Genomic DNA, 24,931 nt, shown 5'->3' with positions numbered 1-24,931 from the left:
TGTTTATTGCCATAAAATCATTTTTGTAGGGAAAATGATTTCAGGATTAAGCTAGGTGATCAGATAACTATTGTTACTGAGTCACTGAAATCTAAAACCAGTTATTAGACATTTCAACATTTTCAAGATACGGCTTCCCTTAATATTTTGCTTCTATAGATTTGATGAAAAGAGTCAAAATTGGCATTTAAATCACATGCGTGAAGAACATATGTCAAGTGAAAATTATGAATTACTGAATAAGTAGCAATTAAAAATCTTAAAGTAAGATTCTTGGTTGGTATGACTGTACACTCTAGTTTCTCCCCAAGTAAGTTAGTTAGCAAATATAGAAAGAATATTGAATTTCATTTTGCTCATTTCTTAAAAGATTAATATTGTTTTAGATTAGAATATATATGCAGCTTTAAGGCTCTAAACCAAGTTATATAGGCAATAAGATCAACTAGCTGCTCAGATATTTTTATATAGCAGCTAAAAAGTTTTTGTAAAATCTAATCCAAAAAAAACTCATTGGAAACTTTGGCATTCTGAGGAGTTTGACAGTTTTTGGTGGAAAAAAGAGAAAAATATATACTTTAATATTGCTAAATTTTGAAAGTTATATTTGTTTATGTTCTCTTACCATTAGACCACAGCAGAAAATCATTTGTGTTTTATTTGGCTGGAATCAGTGCTACACAAATATGATGCCCTTGTTTAATCCAAATACAACAATTCTAAAAGAATATATAATTCACATTTAGCTTAGATTGTGATAATTATGTTGAAAATATGATAGATATTATAATGCAGTAATTTTGATTCATACTGAGATGATGGCAATTCAATCGATAAAATATTGAAGTGCCATTTAAAGTATTAGTTAAATCAGCAAAAACATTCTGACTGAAGGCAGGCAAAAAAGGTGAAAAGCCCAGGAAGAAACTCCCAATTCAGGAATCAAATCTCTGGTGTCTGCACTGCCCCTCTTAGGCATCAGATTTCTGCCAGCTCTGCAGGACTGAGCAGAGCCTAGCATCACTTCTGAACAGAATATAATGACACTTGCTCACTGGTCACAATTGTGACTATTCATTGCCAATCTAATGAACAATTCTAACAAGCAGAATGTGCACACCTTGTCAGTGCCTTAACCAGTATTTACTGATGGTAACACGGCTTTTTTTTTTTTTTTTTTGAGATGGAATCTTGCTCTGTCTCCCAGGCTGGAGTGCAGTGACATGATCTCAGCTCACTGCAACCTCCGCCTCTTGGGTTCAAGTGATTCTCCTGCCTCAGTGTCCTGGGTAGCTGGGATTACAGGTGTGTGCCACCACACCTGGCTAATTTTTGTATTTTTAGTAGAGACGGGGGTTTCACCATGTTGGCCAGGCTGGTCTCAGACTCCTGAGCTCAGGTGGTCGACCCACCTTGGCCTCCCAAAGGGCTGGGATTATAGGCGTATACCACCGCACCCACCTGACATGAATTTCCTTTAAGAACTTTAAGAACTCAAAATGCTAATAAGCATCAAATTTGCTCATGAGATCTTCATAAGATGAATGGAGGATTGTATATTCTTAATTTGCTGATGGGAGGACTAGGACCCAGAGTACGCAGCATCATGTAGTGACGTAGAGCCCAGAGCATCTTTCCATCTCGCCCTATGGGTCCGGAGCATGCTGCTGTGTCCTGCCATGGCCCCGTCTCTCTTATTGTTCAGTGTCTCTGTGGATACCTTCAAGAGTGACACATGTATCTACTGTAAATTCTGACACTAATGTGCTCACCAGTAGTTTCATTGTATTTCTTTTGAACTGCTTCGCCCCCCTCTCCAGGACAAGCTTGGTGAAGCAAATTGAATTCAATTTCCCGTCACAAGCCATCACCTCTCCCAGAGCCACAGTGTCAAAAGAACAAGAGAAGTTTGGAAAAGTACCATTTGATTATGCCAGTTTTGATGCCCAAGTTTTCGGTAAACGCCCTCTCATACAAACAGTGCAAGGACGAAAAACACCACCATTTCCTGAATGTAAGCTTTGATCTCTAATGCTCATTTCCCCAAAATGCTTCTTGTGTATGGGTGTATGTGTGTATTGGGGGCCAGGGGGCTGTACTTAAATGTATGATATACTACATACAGCTGGCAGGAGAGAAAATATATTCGAGTGAAATACAATAAAGAAAACAATAATAAGTTGATCAATGTTATTGATTTTATACTGAAGTTACACATAATATAGTGAATAGTTAATGAATTAATTATTCTACAAATATGATGCTATTGTTGAATCTCAGTACAATAATTCTAAAGAAATATTTAACTCACAGTTAGCTGGAGTTTGGATTACTATATTGAAAAATGTGATGACTGTTGTAATGCAGTAATATTTATTTTTATTGAAATTATAGAAATCTAATAGTTAAAATGTTGAAATGCTGTTTAAAATATTACTTAACTCAGCAAAAGCATTCAAACTAAAGGTGGAAGGGAAGGTGAGAAGTCTAAGAAACAATTTGAAAGTCAGGATTTTACTATAATAGAAAAAATTGTGTGGCTGTGGAAATCTTTACTCCCAAACTGGAGCATGAATATGGAAACACTTAAAATACACTAATATTCTTTAATGCTAACACATCCATATAGAAGACCATAACTCAAATATGGTATCATATATGAAACCTGGTGTTTTTTCTTCTTACACATTTCTTCAAGTTGTTGGGAGTCCTTAAACATTCTAATGAAAGGGTGTGAAAGTAAATATTGGGAACCAATAGAGGTCATGATTTCTTCATTATGGTCACTTAACTTCCACAAAGGAAAGAGCTAAATAATGTGCACATTGAGTTCTCCTAGACAATGAATTTTCTACAACATTCTGCATAGCCATAGAATCCCTTTGAACTTACACCAGGCTATAGAAACTGAGTGCTCTTAAGAGCACAGAATGTTTACCTCATTGTGTGATGTTGATGAATTCTTTCAGAGAACTAGAATTTTCGTGTAAAACCCAGTAGTAGACAGACTTGAAAGGAATTTGCCTATCAGGGAGAGGTACATTACACTCTAAAAGATATTTTACCTAATCTTACCAAAAATAAGTTCCAACTAACATAAATAACCACTAACAACCTGTTAGATTTAAGGGAAAAGTTATACACACACAGTTTTATATCTATCTATCCATGTAATTTTGCGTGTGCCTATACAGATATACAATTTTATTGTATATACACACAATATACATACATACATATATGTTTAATTCCAGCGAAGCTAGTTAATAAGAGCATTCAATGTACTCATATAGTACGGACATTGATTTTTAAAAGTGCAAAACATTCAGTGATATTTTCATATTCTTGTAATTATAGAAATATAACATTTGCCAGTGTTTTAAGTTTTGTTTTACGAAAAGTAAGAATCAAATATTTAAAATAAAAAAATTAATATAAAATAAAATGCTAAATGCTTTTATATTAGCTCACATTAAATCTTGAGTGTTTCTCCTGTAACCTTGAGTGATGTTTACAAATACTCAAGAATGAAAAGAAATATGTTTAATTCTGTCTCTCAGTAATGCCTTGGTACCCACAACAGAAACATAAAATGGAAACTCAGCCTTGATAACTAAATTGCCTTTCTGTTCACCTTGAGAACATTTCCTCCCTGCCCTTTATTCATCTCTCTCTCCCTAAATATGCAAAATGCCAGCTCATTAAAGACTCCACCATCTATTTAGTTCCATCTAGTTGGATGAAGAACAACTTCTACTGGTTTAAGGACAAAACAAGCCTGCATATCAAATAATAAAAATACAATTCCATGTCTAAGTAGAAATTGTTATTGTGAAAACAAATATTGAAAGGACACATTTTTTTTTTTCCGCCACTGGAATCACTGGTCCTCACATATATGCAGTTTTCCAATGGGCATGCCTTAAACTCTCTGTAGTCCCTGGTAGGTTTTGCTAGTGTGTTTTTTTACCTAAAATTTTTGCCACAAATGTTGCCGGTGCACCTGCCCCATAACATTAGTTATGGACTTTTTGTCATAAGAAGTGTAAATACAAAAATATTAAGAGAATAGGCATTCTCTCCCAGCAATTACGTCATTTGTTCTTTGAATCTCTGTGAAAACTGGTCTGGATAACCTTCATTTAATGTTCCCATGGATAACGGAACGTGTTTTAATTTATTCTTCACATATTTTAATGCAAGAAGTTACATCTTTAAAAAAAAATCTATTTAATGACTAAAACCATGTATATGCAATTGCTAATCAAATCTCTCTTCAACAGCAAAGCATTTTTCAAATCCAGTGAAATTTCCTAATCGACTGCCTAGTGCAGGCGCCCACACCCAGAGCCCTGGCCGTGCCAGCTCTTACAGCTACGGTCAATGTAGTGAAGACACCCACATAGCAGCAGCTGCTGCCATCCTGAACCTTTCCACCCGCTGCAGGGAAGCCACAGACATCCTCTCCAACAAGCCACAGAGTCTGCATGCCAAGGTAGGCCAGTCCAAGAGCCCGGAGGGTGGGCCAGCGACTGAACTGTGAGAATAAACTGCCTTTCATGTTCCTAACTACATTCACTACCACTCTGCTCCCCAACCTCTGAAGCGATCCCCTCCCTGTGTCAGGAAGAGGCTCAGAGAAACGCAGGCAGGGATGAGCTTGGTGGGGTCAAAGAAGGATGAAAGTGTGCACATCCTGCTCTGTGGCTCCTCTTGAAGTTGGGGTACCAAAATTTGGGGGGAAGTGAGTTACAGAGATGGGTTGGGGAGAATTTACACATTTCAAAGCTATTTTTGCTATGGGGAATTTGGCACACAAGAAAAGAGGATTGCTATTAAATCTCAACAATGGAAGCTTTTCAGTGTCTGCAAATCAAAGATGGTAAGAAATGTGTGATCAAACGGTGACTTGTAAAACATTTGCAAAATTGACCCATGAAATTTTATCATTGCATATGTTACTGTTGTGTAACACAAGATAGTCTAAGTTGTCACAGTATTCTCCAGAGACACATGGTAGAACCTGAATACATTAAATCAACAGGAGATGATTCAGGGAGGGTTGAGAATTCAGGGCATTCAAATACAAAATCATATTCTGTGAAGTTTTAAAAACACCACATTTCTGAAGCCCATGAAATTAATCACATTTCTCCAATACCCTCTCCTTTCCTTCCCAATTGACAATGAGAGGTAATTTGATGAAAACAGAAAAGCAAAGATCCTTCATGCCCTTTGACAGCAAAGGGCTTCTGATGCCACAGTCACAGCGATCCACAGAGCTTGTAAAAGCGGCTCAGCCATTTGCCCCTGCTGTCAGCTGGAGCAGGAACTCCTATTTACAGAAAGGGCTTCAGTTCAAAGAAATGATTTCCCTACCTAGATGGCTGAAGCCACTGAAATAAGTTGCCCAGACTTACTTGAGAATAAATGTTACCCTCCTTTATGTGGGAGATTTTCTGAGTTATATGCTAACCCTGAAACCTGGGCACTTGAAGACCATGGCTCCTCTTTTCCCCTTTAAGTGTGCTGGTCCCCGGCATGGTCAGCTGCTGCCTGTGCTGTGCCAGGCCTTCAGGAAAGCAGGTAACACGGTGCCACCGAGCATTTGACAGAAGAATCAGAATTAGCTTCTGGACAAAGCTGAGCCAAGTAAACCCCAGGAAGAGTTGGTGGCCAAAAACCACTCCAAAACAATTTTTAAACAAATGAGGTTCTTAAACAAAGAGAAACACATCCTCTAAAAGTAAAAAATGTATACATATGTATACTAGGTGATCCAAATTCAAAAGATTCCTAGTCACAAATTATTTACATAGGTGATTTAGGGAATTTTTAAATGCAGCTTTATTTTTAAATTCATTTTTTTGATCTGAATAAATTCCTCCTTTTAAAAGGTATATATTCTAGTAGGCATCTACTTGGAGAAATACTAAAATCGCTTCCTTCTTAGTGCCTTATTGTTTGGTTGTTCTGGCTGTCCTATGAGAATACAGGAACCAATATTATAATTATTGATGTTACTGAAATGACTACGGTAAGTGGTTCTAGAATGAATGCTGTCCATCTGTGCCTGTAGCTGTATTCCTGTTCCTCAGAATTCTGCCTCTCACCATTAGTTTCTCCATCTTCTATGACAATGACACCGAGCAACATATCAAACAAAGATGACTAAAATTACGGGCTTTTTCCCTTATCAATATGTGTTCTATTTTAAAAACGTATTTTTGGTTAGAAAAGCAATTGTTAAATGGACACGTTTCAAAAAATCAAATAGTCGATTTTCAGTGTGTGTTCTTGGGCTCCTGGTGGGAGCGCTCCGTGCCAGACTGCTCCACGGAGCTCATCCTGCATGCTCAGGTGACAGGAGCTCGCTGCACGCCTCAGCCTTTCAGTGCCAACCAAGTCTTAACCGCAGAAGCCAAACAATTGATGTAGTAACAAGGGTGGAAGAGACAGAGAGCACACAGATTGACTTCCCAAAGGAGTTTATTATGCTGGGAGTTCTAAAAACCATTTTCCCATGAAATTGTCTCCTTTGCATAGTAGTTGCTAAAATGGGATAAACGTGGCGCCCTAGATTGTCACTTTGTGCAGAATCCTTCTGCCAGTGCATGCACACACACGCGTGTGCACACATTTGCACACAACTGTAACAATTTCTAGAATTCTGTCCTGGTTGGATCTTATTTTCTTAATGTTGAAGAGAATCTCATTTATTCCTGAATTAGCAAGATAATTATTTTAGCAAAAGTGAGAGAAAGCCAAGGTAATTCACCCTGAAACTGAGTTTCTAATGAAACCATGCCTAATGTAGGCCTTTCCTGTTGTCAGTGCTGCCTTTTACTGGATTAAGCAGAGATAGACTTCACCTCCACATTGAATGCTAGCCTGATTATCTATTATTTGATTCTTCCACCATGGCAGACTATTAGTACGCTTATTTCTCATAGCTCAAATCCATAGATCTCTTGAGTTTCATGTGTAGAAATAAGCGTCTTGAAATGTACAGCTTCTCCTTACTCCAAACTTTCACAGCTGAGCACTTTGGATATATTAGCAAGACATCCTGGTGATGGACTCATAGCTGAACCAACCAAAGGTCTCTAAGTGCTGGACTGCCCCGGCCACAGGTTAGGGTCAGTCATAGACTTTGCCCTTGAGGAGCTTACCAACAAAGCAGGAGAAAAGAAGTGACCCTCTGGGAGCTGTACCCGCCTTGCATGGCTCTGGGTAAAGAGCTAAGCTTGAAGAGGTGAGCTTCCTTTCATCCAGGGCAGGCATGGTGGCTTTGCAGGGAATTTGACCAGAACTTGATTGAGGGCTGATTTCTCAATTCCCCTCTGCTTGCATCCAGTTCTTTCCTTTACAAAATGAGCAACTCTCATTTGCATAAAGCACCCCATAGGAGTATGAATTACAGATCTTACTGTCACCCATGGGCACAACCTTTTTGACATCAGGCCAAAGAACACTAAATTTGAAATTGCCTTCATGCCCATATATTGGGGCTAATACATATTAACTGGCTCTATGCAATCTCACAACGGACTCCAAGCTTAATGGGCAATCTGAATTGGTGCTTTGTAAAATTGCAAATGATCTCATAGAAGATCATAGGAGCAGAGGTTGTTTTCAGAGGGGCAAAAAAACTTTGATTTCCTACATACTCTAAAAATATAATGAAGGATGATATGGACATTCCAAAATGTTATCCTCCTTGCAAAGTCTCTTGGCCTCCAAAACTGGAAGACGTCACTGATCCACCCCTTCCCAACACAGAAGGCTCATGCTGCTGTTCACATGGTCATCCATTCACTCAACCAGCATCCCTCAAGCGCAGGCTCCCATCACACCCCAGCCTGAAGGCACCAGTGCTTGTGACATTGCCAATCACTGCCCAAACCAGAGCCCATTATGTCCCAGAGGCAGAAGATTTTCAAAGGAATTATTTATTTGTTAAAATACAATCCAACATATATATAACATATTTGTACCACCAATATTGCCTACATATGTTTTAAGTATCTCTTTGAGGAATTAAATCAGGGGAAAACAATTAACACTATCAGTGCTTAGTGGATGACATAATGGTTAAAGGTAAATTAGTCTGAAGTATTAGCTTTATTTATTTAATTTAATTTTTTTTTTTTTTTTTTTTTTTTTTTTTTTTTGAGACAGAGTCTTACTCTGTCACCCAGGCTGGAGTGCATTGGTGTTATCTTCACTTACTGCAACCTCTGCTTCCTGGGTTCAAGAAATTCTCCTGCCTCAGCCTCCTGAGCAGCTGGGACTACTGGCATGTGCCACCACACCCAGCTAATTTTTGTATTTTTAGTAGAGACAGGGTTTCACCATGTTGGCCAGGCTGGTCTCGAACTCCTGACGTCAGGTGATCTGCCTGTCTCGGCCTCCCAAAGTGCTGGGATTACAGGCGTGAGCCACAATATCAGCTTTATTTTTATTCTAAAACTTTTTTTTCTTTTTTTTTTTTTTGAGAGGATCTGCTGTGTCACCTAGGCTGGAGTGCAGTGGTGTGATCATAGCTCATTGCAGCCTTCAACTCCTGGGCTCAAGTGAGATTCTCCTGCCTCAGCCTCCCAAAATTCTAGCATTACAGGCATGAATCACCGTACTCGGCCTGATTCTAGAACTTTGTTGTAAGATGCATGTAATATCCTTCATTTTAATTTGGAATTAATATGATTTGGAAGACACAAAGGGGCCACAGCTCCAAAGAGCTCCCCTTTGGTCTTGCCACGGGGCCACAGGTGGGAGAGAGTTCTGGGTCTGCTAGGCCTCCTGAGTATCTTCCTCCGGTACAGGCTCCAGGCAGATGCACTCCCGTTTTCTTCCTTCCTCCCACCGTGATCACCAGAGGTAGGAACAGGCCTTGCAGTCTATCTTTATCCTCATCGCTGCTGCTTGCCAGGCATTCTGTTGTTTGTTTTGGTGTTTTCCCCACCTGTTTAGACAAAATGGCATATGCAGAGTGTGCCTTAAAAGAAAACAAAAAATTGACACTTGCTTGAAATGTTTAAAGTTCAAAGTCTGTTTTGTGCTTGAACAAGGCCTAGAAATAACATGATGTGGCACCGCCATTCTTGCCGCCTGGTATCAGGAAGTCTGGCGGCCCTCTGGGCAATGAGAACCCTGATGCCGCCTTTTCTGGTAACTTTAAGAGCAGGGCAGATTTGCCACACATTCTGGGTGAAATGTTATGAGGGTCTTGGGTCAGGGATCACAAGGCACTGGTTGATACAGGTGCAAGGAAACTAGCTATTTAATAATTGGCTTTTTAGCCCTGTGCACAGTAGCCTAAGAACATGTCTCTTTTCGTATTCAAAAACCTAGTCCAATCCCCTGAATCTAACGTAGAAGTTGAAAAAACAAACTCAGTCAAATTATTATGATTATCAGCTGTCATTCATGGAAGATGTATTATGTGCCAGGTACTATAAGCAAGCATGTGGCTTACATTAATCCCTTTTAATCCCTCTAGAATTTCTGTAAAGCAGATATTATTATCCCATTTCGCAGATAAAGAAACAGTAGTACAGAGATACTAAATTACTTTCTCTGAGTGGCACAACTATAACTGTTGGAACAGAAATTTGAACTCATGCCTGTCTAACTTCTCTTCTTAAGATCTTAGAGTAGCTAAGCTGCTGGCCAACCAGCGTGGACCATGATTCCAAGTCCCAAAGACCTTGGGGAAGCTGTTTTAAATTTCACTTAAATTTTACACTTTACATTAGTTATTTCTCCTCTGATCATTTCTCATCTATTTATATTGAGTATATTTCACAAATTTATAATCTAAACAGCTTTAATAATTACCGTTTAGTAAGAGTAAGATATTTTCATTTCATCTGTTTACTGTTAATACCCTGCCTACTTTGAAAACATATTTAAGATAGCTTTCAGTATGGAAAAGATACTCCCAAAACAAAAAACCTTGAAGCAAGAATAAAAAACATCAGCTGCTAGATGAAAGCCAGGGGCTAATTATGGCAGAAACCTAATCAGAAGGACACTTAGTTTTGCACTTCCTCTCAGCCAAGTCAACAGGGAAAAGATGGCAGGTGACCCATCCTGTATTCATAAGACAGCTTGCCAAGTCAGGAAAACAGTGCTTTCTTGTTTTATCAATGTTTGGAAAATTAATAATTTTCACAAGATAACATTTAAGTTAAAATTCCAATTTTATTTTTACTTCACCACAAACTTTGAATGTGTGACCACTTAAAATTGCTAAAACAATATAATGTTGTCATTTGCCTGAAAAATAATAGAAGAAAATAGCCACAAGCCTATCTTCTACATACAAGAACCTACAATCGCTTTTGTGTTTTCCTTTTTGTTCTTTTTCGGAAAACACATTTCTCTCTTTTTTCCCTAGTTGTAAACATAGTAGGAATGCCACATTGTTCTCTGCTGTCAGTGATACAAGTATTTTCCATGTAGAAACAGTGTTCATAATTATCACTTTCCTGACCACATAATGCACCATTAAATAGGGATAGCATATTTTCGTTAAGTATTTCTCTGCTGGTGGCCATCTAGTTCACTTCTTATTTTATAGTAAAGGTAAGGATTACAATGAGTAATTAGTTCAACCTTCAGTTTAATTATAACTTATATTAAATTTGTAAAATTACCTTCACTAAAAATCTATATGCATAAAAAATAAATTTATTGAAGGCAGAAACAACCTATTTTCCAATTTTACTTTCCCTAGAATATAGTGTCTTAAAACTATGAAGTGCTTTCTCAATAACTTAATGGATAAATAAAACGTAGGTAGCATCAATAGCTCAAAAGTGGCTGAAATAGATGGCCTGGGATGTCCCCTCTAAGTCAGAAAGAACATGAATAGTAGTAATCCTATACCTACCCCCAAGAGAACTTTAAATTTAAATACTTAAACTAAAGATCCAGAATAGCGTTTGAAGAAATCAGAATATTAGAAGTTTGAAGGGGTGGGGGATGCATATCTGCCACAGCTCCCCCAGCCCCTCCCTCCTTTTTGTGCTGCCATTTGGAGTTTCAAGCACAGAGAGAAGTGATGCCCATTGATACTGTTCTGAATAAAAGCCCATGCTGTAAACGTGTGATCGCCCATCTATGGGCAAAAAGGGACCCTTCTCTGGTACTGCATGTAATTGTTGAAGGCATCTGTGCGCTCACTTAAAGCCCATCTGTACCCTGCTCCCCAGTGAGCCGCCCGCTTTCTCCCAGTGAAGTCAGGTGCTCAGAGCAGCAGGCTGGGCGCAGGATGTAGGAAAGCGCCTCTTTTAAACATTAGGAGTAATTGACTCGAAATGTATAATCATAACAACTCCTAGAATCTATCATTGTCTTAATGGACTATTTAGAATTTTTGCCTGTAAAAACTAAAATATATATTAATCTTGTCTTGGAAGAGTTGATATTTTTCAGAGAAATCAAATCTGCACTATTTATGGGTTTTGCACTATAAAACTCTGCAGCCCAGTCACATGGCTTCTTTTTCCTAAGCCATCTGTCACAGAGGTCTGGAATTTTATGTGAATGTTGGTTGTGCAGTCTTAACCCAAGTTTTTATTTTATTTTTTTATGAAAAATGTCAGCAACTACAATATTTAGCATTTTACTTTACATTGGCCATTAAACTTGATTACTATAGCTCTGTTTCATTGCTATTTACATATCAGCTATGAAGCCAAAAATTGTTTTGATGCGCTTCTGGCAGAATACATTGTGAGATCATGGAGAGAGAGCACACGTGGCACTGATATGGTTAATATCTTGGATTTTTGTAACTAAGGTTTATTAATGCTGGTATAAAAATGTATTTGATATTATACAGATGGCATAAGATGTTGTGGTTACTAAGTTATTATCCCGGATAAGCTGTACTGCCAAATTCGGGGCTTAAAACTATCACGAGAGATTAAACTATTTACTAAAAAGGGACAGAAAGATACGGCCAAAGCATCTTAGTACAACATATTAGAAGTGTATTTACCTCCCACAAATACAGTAAAGCATATCTATCTCGTAGGCTGATAGATTGAAAATACAAACTTTGCAGGTAAAATAAGCAAATAAAAGAAGGGTTTTTATTTTCTAAGTCGGGCACAAGCAGGAAGCCCAGCTGATGCAGCCCAGTGGCGCCTGTTTGGGGGTTGGGAGTGGGGGTTGTTTAAAGGGAAGAGTTAAAACAAATCCCCTGGGAAGTAGCTGGTTACCACAAGAGTTAAGGATCTTGCTAAATATTCAAAGAAGAGTGGCCAGCCAAGAGAAAAAAAGAGTGTAGCCAAATTGTCAAGAAGTTAATTTTAAATTGATGGATGATGGCGAAAATACCAGAAAGGTGTTATTCGACCCATTTAGAAAAATGACAGGCAGCTTCCTCCTACCTTCTGAGAATGACTGCATAGTAATGTTCACAATTCATGACACAACATGAGCCATCCCAGTGTGCGAATCTTGTAGAACATCCGAGGCACGTGAGCAGTTTGCTGGAGCTTGAACCAAATACAGAATGAGGTACTGTTCCTCCCGACACAGAAAAAACAAAACCAAGAAATAACACATGGCAAAAGGTAGAAGGTATCTCAAGAAGAAATATTGTGCAGTGGATTTAGTTTTAAGTCTCACACTAAATGTGGAGAAAATAAGCCGTTTTATAGTATTCTTAAGTTTGCACTAGAGGGCTTCAACCTCAGTCAGGCTGTCAGCTGCTACCCAAAGCAGCCCCCCACCACCACCGGGGTGAAGCATGGTTTGCACTGCCTGCCTCCCTCTCCCTGCCCCCCCCCCAATTTAGCAAAGCGTTTCCAGCTCACATAGCCTAGGGTAAAATGTTGCTTTTACATTAGTTTAATATTCCAATAAAAATTCTCTTCCAGTGGGTTATTTTTGCATATTTCTCATGTGAGATTAATATTATGATTTGAAGGGTTAGAAAGTTATACATGCCTTTTGATAAACACAAATGTGAATGCTTTAAATGATGAATTGGGAGTGATAATTCTGTAAACTAGAAAAGAAGATTTAAAGCTAAACTTGTAAATGTGTGGGGGGGTGTGTGTGTATATATGTGTGTATACACACACACACACACACATATTTTCATAAAACTGTTTTAGCCAATACATTTAGTATTTGGAGCATCTTATTTACATTAAGCTTACTTTGTTTAAACCCAGAAACACAAAGCTCACTAATGGGGCTGTTCTTAAAGTCTCCTAAGAATTGAACATTACCCAACGCAAATCAGAACGCTAGATTTAAAAGCAGATATACTTACATAAAAGCTTACATTTAAAATGATCCCTTAAAAGCCCCACATGGCTAGGCTGTAACTGCAAACTGCTTAAATGTTTTTCTGTTTCCTATTGTATACCAGGGAGCCGAAATAGAAGTGGATGAAAATGGCACATTGGACTTAAGCATGAAAAAAAATCGAATCCTGGACAAGTCTGCACCCCTAACTTCCTCTAACACTTCTATTCCAACTCCTTCCTCTTCCCCATTCAAAACAAGCAGCATTCTGGTCAATGCAGCATTCTATCAGGCTCTTTGTGACCAAGAGGGCTGGGACACTCCTATCAACTATAGCAAAACTCACGGGAAGACAGAGGAGGAGAAAGAGGTATTGTTTCCATATGTCAATCAATAAGTTGAAGACAGCATGATTGCAGGGTATCACTAGCTTTTCCCTCCTAAATTATATTTCACATTCCTGTTTAGATAATACATAATTCTGTACCTTGTTTTAGATTTTGATAAAGTGATGATTTTTAATGTCAGAGGAAATTCATTAACAAATCCAACTTTTATTATCACTTGCCTAAAATAATGTCACTATAGTAAATTTTATTCCTATTAAGGCTGAAATTTTGTGCCCTGCACAAGAGATTATATTATCTATCCCTTCATGTAGCAGCTGTAAGGGGCAATGTATTGCTCAATATTGAAATGCCAGTTTACTAATTCTTTCTGAACCGGAGGGTTGAAGATGAAATCAAATCAGGGTCAAGTAAGAATCTTTGAGTCATGTCAAATTTCTTTCTATGGTTTTGTGAAGGAACTGTGTTAGCATACCTAAGTATAGACTAATTGTTTAAGGCATTGGATTGAAATGTTGGATGTCTAAATTGAATTAATCTTGAAGTCAAGGAGACCTATTTGTGCATTTGATTATCTTGGAGGTGGTTTTGGCCCTGAAAGCCAGATGGTGCGACAGTGCAGGAATTCATCTAACCTTCGCCTTATGGCTTGAGCCACCTGACTAGGCCTGATTAGCCATGGACTACTCAGTGTCATTCAAAAGAACTGATAGCCAGAACCCTCAATTGTTTAGACTCTATGTAATTGCAGATGTGACCTTAATTGTCACAGTAAGTAATCCTATTTTGCTCTTTGTCAGGGAAGTTGTTGATGGGCTTGCCAGTTGATATGTGTAAAGAACTGAAATAGCCATTCTCTGCAAAAGTGTGCAGCGCCTTTTATAGCTCTTTGAAGTTTAGAGACTTTGGGTGGTGAGATCTAATTTGATTTTTGCACATGCTTAACATCTCAAAATATAAGTCAACATACACAGTTTTGATCACAAGATTGGACTATTTTTCTTTCCCCCTTCCCTTCCCTTCCCTTCCCGTCGCTCCCCTCCCCTCCCCTCCCCTCCTCCCCTCCTTCCCTCTCTCCCTTCCTTCCTTCCTTTCTTCCTTCTTTCCTTCAGCACAGTTTTGCCAACATCTCCAAGTCCAGTCAGTGACATGGGACCTGGAGATACAGCAATGAATAGGACACACTTCCACCATGCATGTGTGCCACAGTCATGCATGTGCTCAGAAGACTGACCTGTAGCCAAATACACTGATAAACAGAGTAGCACGCACAGGCACACAATGTGGAGAGGTAGGAATGGCTAACTGCATCAGGTGGCTGGGTGTGGACCCCTGGGAGACACCCTCAGCATCTGAGGTAGCCTGTGTGTCTCCACCACTCAAGCCATCACGTGGAAGCATGAGGGGATTCACACACTGAAGCTTTTGATTAGATTCTGTCATACTGGCCTTAGTCATTTTATTCTGCTTGGCTTTTCAAAATTCACCCAGAGCATCCAAGGATGGCCTTAATCAATCTATCATAGTACTATCTTAGAAGAATCATTTATTAAAATAATACATATTTGACAATAATGAATGTGAAACTGATGCCGACAAAGTTTATGAAGCTCATTTGCCTCAAATGATGACCACAAACTGGCAAGTGTGCAACTTTCCCCTGACCACTGTGCACACTGCCACCTCAGGCTTGTGCCAGAAAACAGAAGTTACACCTAATTATGTCTATGTGTATCATCTAAAAGTCTGTCAGTGTTCACATCCCTCGAGTATCCTGCACATCTTGTCTGAAACGGAAGTAAGCAGCAAGCCAGGAAGTGGGCAGGTTAAGAGGCACAACTGTGATGAGATCAAAATTGTTGACACAGTCCTACGACATACGAGTTAGCTTTGGGTAAGGGAATGCACTTTAATTCACATGACTGCTTAATCTCCAGCCAGGCCACTGCTGCTCAGATCATGGCACATTGCATCTACAGACCTAAAGGGAAACCTGACCCTTGGCCCAGGATGTGTGGATGTGGGTCCAGTAGAAGTCCTTATGTTACAGGAAGGACAGTGTCTCATGAATTAAGTATAACTGCTTCATGCAGGTTCAAAATCCCAACATGTTCTCATTTCTGGGAGTATCTCGATGCCATATGCAGAGTGGCACTTGGGCTTTCTGCACTCATCCTTGTGGTTATGGCGAATGTATTCACCAGAAAGTGTCAGGCATAAGCCTCCAATCCTGGGTAGCAACAAAACACATTTGCTTCAAGTAGGTTCTCATCTTCATCTAGGGTGTCTTGCGTTGTTTGACACTGATTATACTTTTGTGCCCTCAGCAACGATGTCAACATTGCACTCTTCATATTCTCAGAAACCCGTTCCTATCACTTCCTTAGCCACAGTTCTTATCACCCAGAAAGCCAGAAAACGAGATTTCATAAGAAATATTTTATGTTACTTTTTAATCTTGTTTTTTGCTTAATTTCAAAAAATCATCTGGATTCATCTTGGTAGATTTATAGATTCAACTTGAGTATGTTTTTATCTCATGCGTATATATCTGGGACAGTGTTTCATTTCCCAGCAAATTCACACACACAAAATGGGATTCTTCAGAGTGGATTGATGCTCTTTACAGAATGGCTTACTTACTCCAGGCTTGGACTGCTACAATTTTCAATCTAAGTATTGTGACATCTGGAATTTAGAAGCCGTGTGGGAATCCAGTGTCACTAAGAGTATCAGAGAGGACTTTGGAGATGCTAAGTGAGCTCTTGGACTCAATGTGCTTGCCCTAGGTTTGAGCTGACAGAATATTTGTTTAAGCTAAATGCTTATTGTCCCAGCTATCTGAACAGGGTGATTCATTGGTTGGGGAAGCTAAGGCTGGTGGAGACACACACATAAAAGTACTTCTGAATCACTCTAACTCCTGATATGGTTTCTCACTCTTGTTCTCTGTTCCCTCATCTGTGCCAAGGTAATCTACTAACAGTATTTTTCACATCCTGTTCTGAATCTTGAAAATGAAAAATGTAATGTTTGGTAGATATTATTTTGAAAAATTAGATTGTATTAAATGCGCTTATTGACAAGCTATCAGAGGGATACCACATACAATAAAATAAAGATAAGGAACCTTTATACGCAATGTCTCATTATCCCAACAATCTTGAAAAGCAGGATTATTATCAAATTTTTTAGAGGAGAAATGTGAGGGGGGTAAAGTTGTTGCTCCTGGTCATATGAAATTAAGTAATAGGCCTGGAATTCCCTACACCGAAGAAAAAAAAGAGAAGAAGGTAAATGAGGAAAAGGAAAAGAAAAAAAAATCACCAAAAACTGGAGACTGCTTAGGGGATATTGAGAAAAATTTAATAGGAAAGAAAAAAGAGAAGAATGAAGAAATGGCAGGTGGCAAGGTGTGTTGGCAGCAACAGTTGACTAAAGTGTTTCTGCGGGTGCAGGACTGGAGCTCCTGTGATCCAGGCAAGTCCACACAATGTGACCACAAAAAACAGTTCCAGGACTGATCCTTTCTTGTCACTTTCCAGTGAGCTTCCCTGGAATAGCTATGTGTGTTCCAGACAATCTATTGTTCACATTTGGAGACTGGAATGTGGTATGTCCCTGCTCCCACCCACATCTTTCCCTTTGCCACTTCCCTCTCCCCCCACCACATAAGACACATACACAACCAGAAATTGAGTGATTATTTCTAATTCATTGTTATCTAGTTCATATGCACAACAGTTGCTTAATTTTTGTGGTAATTTTCAGAAAATATTGTCTGTCTCTCTCAGTGAAATAGCCTGTCCAGATGCCCTCTAAAAAAAATTCCTGAATCTGGAAAAAACTCAAAATATCTCGAAAGGAAAGTATTGAGAAATAACTAAGGCTGTCAGTTTCATTCAACTGTCAGTTCTCCAAAGATTTCAGGGCTGAAAATGTTAAGAGTGCCAGATGCTATTATCTGTTATTCATGTTACCATTATGTCCTGGTCTTTACTGAAATCAATATAAACTTCCATCTGTACGTTAAAGGAATTTCACTGCATGCACGTACTCTCTAAACACACACATATATACATCCTCTTTTACACAACCACAAAATAAAATTATTATTTTCAAAATTATACTTTAAATTTAGGAAAAAGATTTTTACAAATGCTATTGATTTACACTGGCTGCCGTTTAGGAATTCATTCAATATAAAATGCCTCCATAACAAAACTAATTATTTTAGTGACAGCCACCTGGATTTTAATACATATACTCTCTGCAGGTTTCTAACGGTAGAATGTTGAGCAAAGAAAAGGGGAAAAGACAATTATTTCATAAAACGATTGTATGCATATGAGTCTATGTGTTAAAGTTACAAAATATTTAAAAGGTCGTATGCAATAAAATTATCCTGTTGAAACATTACCACATATTACTATACCAAAATAAATAACATATATCCTGCAAGCTTTATGTTTATATTATTTAGTAAAATAACTTAAACTTTCATAATTGATTATTTCTTTCAAAATTCCCCATTCTCTTGCCTTCCATAATTATAGATTCAGCCCTAAAACAACAGCTAGAAACTTGTGATAATCTGTAAATATACATGTCTTCTTAGAGAGACTTTGTTCATAACTTTGCCATAAATAATAAAATGGCTCTTTTTTTTAATGCCATTTTCGTTAAAAAAAAAATCAGCATCCAAACAGAAAAAGGCTGTTCCATGTTGAAACAATATCGGATTTAGCATTTGTATCTACTTTCAAAAAGCCAAGATATTTCTAAATTATAGTGGAAAATACTACTCAGGCCAAATCCAGATAGGACTAAATAAAGTAGATGGTGGAATTATCAGGTTTAAGGCCTTAAAGTTTGGAATATTTTCATTTTAGCCATTTACAGCATAAAACTTTAAAAGGTAAGTGTTAATCATCTATTTTGCTGTGGATCCCATGGAGGCAGCATTAAACTAGCACTTCTCTTTGCATCCTAGTGTGGAATTATTATCAAGCATACATTTCTCTTTATTTTTAAATCCTGTCTTTTTATCGGCTTCTATTTTCAAACATTTACCAGTAAAACAAGATGAAACACTTAACACCATCAATAATATGGATAAATTGTACTAAATCAGGTTTCATTAATGTAATCTGAAGACAATGTCACTTGAGACAGTGTACCAATCAATGTATTTACTACAGTATGCTCTTGTGTAAAATAATTGATCGAATTGTTAGCCAAGTAATTAATGAAAAAAATTACATTTGCCTTGATGACCGAGATCAGCATTTAGAATTTTTCTTTGGCTGGGAAAATCCAGGAATTTTGTTTTTTTCTCATTGCTTTTGAATATAGACTCAGAATTACTAAAATTATATTTTGCTATAGTATTTTTATATTCATTTAATTTAAAAAAATTATTTTGAATGATTCAAAATAGTTTACTTACCTTAAATGTATCAGTACTTTTGAGATTTAGAAGACAGTTTTTTATATTAGTTCATCTGATTTTAATATTAAATCCAGAAAGTATTATATTTACCGGATACAAGATTAATGATGAAAGTAAGCTAATTATGTGATAGAGAAAAACCATCATTTGTTATCTGTGAAATAATACATCACTTGGTAAATAAATTGTTTGAAAGGATTAGTGAGTCTTCTTTATGAAATCAAGGTCAGTATCAAACTTAAGAGAAGAGCATAAAAATTAGGAATATCCAACAAGAAGTTCCATCCAGGAAGGAAAGTGCTACAAGATACCCATTTAGCAAAAGAAGTAATTTCAGAAAAACAGGAAGTAATATAAAAATAAAAGCAATTATCCAGAAAGATCAAATTAAATGCCTAAATACTGTAGCCTCAGTTATTACATATCTAAACAAATAATTTAGATCTTAATTATTTGTACATTAGAAAAGGGCATTAAGTTAACCAAAAATTCCCCCTTTTCTGTTTAAAAGTTTGCGTGATTCATTTTTGCAATGTTTCTTTGGTTTTACTGCTGCTATGACTGCTGGACATATAAACGATTCCTGTGCTCTCTAGGGAGCATCCCTACTACAAGAAACCTTGAAACATAATAAAATAGTAATTACACGGCTCAAGAAATGCCTACCTCTGTAATCATATTTGCCAAAATGTGAACTTTTGAAAGGTATTCCATATCAATTACACTTTTTCATTCTTCACTTAGGATAAAGATCTGTAACAACCAGGACATATTCTTATTATCTCATTTATTCCTTTTCTTTTCTTTTTTTTTGAGACAGAGTCTTGCTCTGTCGCCAGGCTGGAGTGCAGTGGCGCCATGTCAGCTCACTGTAACCCCCACCTCCCGGGTTCAAGCAGTTCTCCTGCCTCAACCTCCTGAGTAGCTGGGACTACAGGCATGCACCACAACGTCCAGCAAATTTTTGTATTTTTGGTAGAGACGGGGTTTCACCATGTTGGCCAGGATGGTCTCGATCTCTTGACCTCATGATCCGCCTGCCTCGGCCTCCCAAAGGCCAAGGATTACAGGCATCAGCCACTTCGCCTGGCCTATCTTATTTATTTCTTATACAAATCCTCTAAGGTATTTCAGCCAAGGCCAAGTCCAAAGCCAAAACTCAAATCTGGCCTCAATGATTTTAAATCTAGTTGTCTTTCCAGGGTTCCCTAATGGCTTCTTTGTTTTGTTTGTTTGTTTTTTTGTCTGTTTTCCAGAAAGACCCAGTGAGCTCTCTAGAAAATTTAGAGGAAAAAAAGTTTCCTGGAGAGGCCTCTATACCAAGCCCTAAACCCAAGTTTCATGCAAGAGATCTCAAAAAGGAACTAATCACGTAAGTAGTGCCCAATGCCATGCCCTCTAAGATTCCGGAATGAAGATTCAAGTTCATGACTTAGTTACAATATCCTGGCTTATACAGCTGATGTTAGGGTGATTTCTACCAGTCAGAAGTTAAACGTTAAACACGCGTCTAACCTGAGCTAAGACGGTGTACATGATCTCATGCTAACGGAATTAAAAACCTGTTGATTAAAAAACAAAATAAGATAACACAATTAGAAATGCTTCTTAACCTGATAACCATTTACCCCCAGATCTAAGGGTTGGCTTCGGGGACTCTATAACCTTCTAACACTTGATGCAAATTGTTATTTGGGCAAGGGAGTTACTAGTTTTCATCACATTTTCAAAGGGGTTCTGAGGCCCAGAAGAGGTTAAAGAGCAGGGTACCCGAAGGCAGTAAGTACGAGTTATGTACTAGCGGGTGAATGAGTGAATCAAATGCAGGAAACTGTTTCCCATGTGTAAGTGATTAAATATTAATCAAGTCTACTCATATATAAATCTATTTAAAGCTGCCAGTTAATGAGAGTTTACAGCAAGGAGTAACGCGTCCACTTAGGAATCAGGCCTGTGCCCTCTCTTCTGTATCCCTCATCAAAAAATATGTTTAAACTTTTCCAAAAAAAACCTGTAAAAACCTCTCCTGACCCAGCTTCCACCTGGACTCTCTGTCTCCCCTTCCTTTTCCAGCTGAACGTGTCAAGAAAGTTGTTGCTACTGTGTGATGCAGTTTCCCTCCTGAATCTTTCCCAGACAGATCTCCAGGGACCTCCCTTCCCTCAGCATCCCCTTCCCCTGTCAGAATTTTGGTCGTGGAGCCTCCTGTTCCTACTTGACAGGCAGCAGGATGCCACAGAGCTGATCTCCCTCCTCCACAATCCATTGTCTACACTTGGCCTCTAGGATGCCTCACCTCTGGACTCTTCCCTCATCTCACTGCTAGCCCTTCTAGACTCATGTGTAGCCCTCTAAAGAGTAGAGTGCCCCTGAGCTCCATCCTGGGACCCTTCCTTCCTGGTATCTGCACTCACTCCTGCTGAGGACTCCTTGGCTGCCACCCCGCTGTGACCAGATGCCCACCCACCACCCCACAGGGGAAGTGAGTGCTCGCATCCCCCAGCCTCCCACTCCGGGCTTCTTGCTTCCCCTAAGCTCTCTAGGAATTAGGCAGGGCCTTAGGGTTGCTGTTCCCTCTGCCCAGAATGCTGTCCCCAAAGCTTCTGCAGTGCCCACATCCTCTCCTCCCTCAGCGCAGCTCTTCTCTCAAACGTCACTTATGTGAGAGGCCGTCAGGCTACTGTGCTTCCCCACCCTCAGCCCTGATGCTCCCATTCCCAGATCTTTTCTTCACTTCCCTCCGCTCTCTATTTTCTGCCTCCTTTACCAAGAACAAAGCCTCAGAGGGCACAAAGTGGGGACGGGGGGGTCTTCTCTCCTCCGTCTTTGCTCTCTACCTTGTTCGCATCATTGATGCATAATATTTACTATGCAACCTCTTATTTCCCCTTATTTCCTCTTCTCTACCTTGTCCACACCATTGGTGCATAATATGCACTGTGCTGCCTCTTATTTCCCCACCTACATGGACAGTGACTTGGGAGCAGGGAATGCATTTCAAATGCTGGTGCCAAGAACAGGGCCTTGCACATAGTAGGTGTTCAGTAAAAATTATTCCGAGTCCGTCATCAGTTTGCCCTATTGATATGTGAGTGACTTTAAAATAAGCTTAGACTTTGCATTCTCGAAGGATTTTGTAGGCAAACATTACTGGCTGAAACAGCATTCTCCCTTGTAAACTTGATGTCCACCTGGGGCTTGGTGGTTGACGATACAACGGATGGTTCCAAACATGCTGGAACTTAAATCGGCTTGAACACTGTTTCAGGTTCAGTGACTTGAGACCTTAGAAGTCACTTCTAACTTCTTAGAAACTTCTTAGAAGCCACTTAGGCCAGCCAGACACCTTTTCCCACGTGGACCTGCTGTTTGAAACTTTTCATCTTTGAATGTATTTTTTTCATGTGTTATTTTTAATATCTTCAAAAATGGCAAAATTTTATCCTTTGAAGGTAGATTGTTGGAAATTGCTAAAAGTCATCCCAAACTAAATGTAGTGTAAAAGATTGAAAATTAACCTGCAATACCATTTTGGGTCAGAAAAATGAAGCATGATTATTTTGCAAAGGGCACTTCTCCATGGTATAAGGGTAAATATAAAAGAGGAAGGATTTCAAAAAGATATTGAATGATTTTTGGAATATAATCATTCCAAAAATTCTTAAGAAATTACTCTCTCAGAGACCTCTTAGTTCATCCATTTTATTTATCTATTTATTTATTTATTTATTTATTTATTTATTTATTTATTTATTTTGAGATGGAGTCTAGCTCTGTCGCCCAGGCTGGAGTTCAGTGGTGCATTCTCGGCTCACTGCAAGCTCCACCTCCCAGGTTCAATCTCCCACCTCAACCTCCCAGGTAGCTGGGATTACAGGCGCCCACCACCACACCCGGCTAATTTTTGTATTTTTAGTAGAGACAGGGTTTCGCCATGTTGGCCAGGCTGGTCTCGAACTCCTGACCTCAGGTGATCCACCCACCTCAGCCTCCCAAAGTGCTGGAATTACAGGCATGAGCCACCATGCCCAGCCTAATTCATGCATATTAGACAGGGTGAGTGCTTTGATGGATATCACTTATTTGAATGTGTCTGAGTTGGTATATTTGTCTTGTGAAAGTCATGCTACATTCCATGTCACCCTGTCCTTATTATATTTTGCTTTATGTTTCTAACAGTACCTTGATTGCTTACCAAAAACTTTGTTTAGATTAGGACTTTTTGGACATCACTAATTATCTTAGAATTTCCTTACGGTTTCAGTGCCACTTACTGAGAAAACTAGCTAGTTTCTTTCTTCCAATTTTTGTATTTTCATCTGAAAACCTTCCCAAAATATATCACCCAACTAATATTGGCACATGTCATTATGTAAAATTTTTCACTGTAGATTTGGAATTTAGTCTAGCTATCAAAATTCTAAACTGCAACTTTCCCCTGTATAATGCTGTCTCCAGTTCTTTATTTCTTGACCTTTTAATACCACCAAACTTAAAAATAAATTATCAGCTAATTGAATGCATATTTCGTTATCATATTTTATAGGTAATTTATAGCTGATGTTGAAAAACCTCTGGCACTTCTTGGCTTCTCCTGGCAATATTAATGGGAATAATTTAAAAATATAAAATAGGCCGGGTGCAGTGGCTCATGCCTGTAATCCCAGCACTTTGGGAGGTCGAAGCAGGCAGATCACCTGAGATCGGGAGTTCGAAACCAGCCTGGCCAAAATGGTGAAACCCCGTCTCTACTAAAAACACAAAAATTAGTCGGGCATGGTGGTACACGCCTGTAATCCAAGCTACTCCGGAGGCTGAGGCAGGAGAATCGCTTGAGCCCAGGAGGCAAAGTTTGCAGTGAGCCAAGATCGCGCCGCTGTACTCCAGCCTGAGCGACAAAGCGAGACTCTGTCTCAAAAAAAATAAATAAATAAAAAATTATATGTGTGTATATATGTGTATATATATTTATATAATTATATAATTTATATATTTATATATAATTAGTATATATACTTATATAATTTATATTTATATATGATTTATATATATTTATATATTTATACATTATATATAATTTATATATATTTACATATTATATATAATTATATAAAATATATAATTATATAATTTATATATTTTTATATATATTTATATATATATAAAAAATGCAATGCTGTTTTTAACACTAGATGGCGATGTATTTCTAAAGTGGGAATTCCCAGGCAATTGAAACGCCTCTCACTCTGAATACTCCAGTTGTATAATGTTCAGAAAAGATTTTTTTACATTTAGTGAGTGAATGGCACTTGCAAGATAACTCAGCCAAAATGTTAATAACTGGTTTTTGTCTTTACTTTTTAACATATATTTATAGCTTTTATAGTTTTTTTTTTTTTGATATCTTATCCAGGAAAAGGGATGGGGAAAGGAGATAGATGACTTAGCTTGGATCAGACCCTGAAAATCAAACATTCCTTTGAAAGATGGGAATGCTCTAACTCTTATAGTTTCTTTAGATACCTGAAAATGATTGGAAAGTGGATCACAGGAAGAAAAATACTTAGAAAGTGATAACTCAGAAAATATAGAAATAGCGTTAGTCTATCCCAAAATGTCCCTTCAAAAGGCTAAAACATGTATTCTGTATATCTGGATAAGTCCTCGCTTTAGGCAGGATGTCAAAAAAAGATCAGATGGGTGACTGGTGTAGTTGATGTTCCCCTCTGATTATTGACACCACCGCAAATAACACTGAGTAGGCTGGGGTCCACCTGCTTATTACAAATGAGTGACTTTCAAACACCATCAGAGGAAACTAAATGACTGAGAAACCAAGGAATCTATTAATTGTGGAAGA

General features: G+C 38.4%; 1 protein-coding gene across 9 annotated transcripts in view; it reads left to right on the top strand.

Moving 5' to 3' along the window:
- The window catches only part of ST18 (ST18 C2H2C-type zinc finger transcription factor), a 144,358-nt gene that overhangs the window by 91,319 nt on the left and 28,108 nt on the right, over positions 1–24,931 (top strand). For 8 of the 9 annotated variants that reach the window (XM_054561605.2, XM_054561600.2, XM_054561604.2 and 5 more), the window contains 4 exons: positions 1,821–2,014; positions 4,284–4,495; positions 13,397–13,642; positions 20,328–20,443. In XM_054561605.2, the coding sequence (XP_054417580.2) occupies positions 1,821–2,014; positions 4,284–4,495; positions 13,397–13,642; positions 20,328–20,443 (768 nt within the window). The remainder of the gene's footprint in view (positions 1–1,820; positions 2,015–4,283; positions 4,496–13,396; positions 13,643–20,327; positions 20,444–24,931) is intronic. The other variant, XM_054561607.2, reaches the window with a different exon arrangement.

This window comes from Pongo abelii, chromosome 7, assembly GCF_028885655.2.
Source record: "Pongo abelii isolate AG06213 chromosome 7, NHGRI_mPonAbe1-v2.0_pri, whole genome shotgun sequence".
Lineage (NCBI taxonomy): Eukaryota > Metazoa > Chordata > Mammalia > Primates > Hominidae > Pongo > Pongo abelii.
This window is presented reverse-complemented; position numbering and strand designations above follow the sequence as displayed.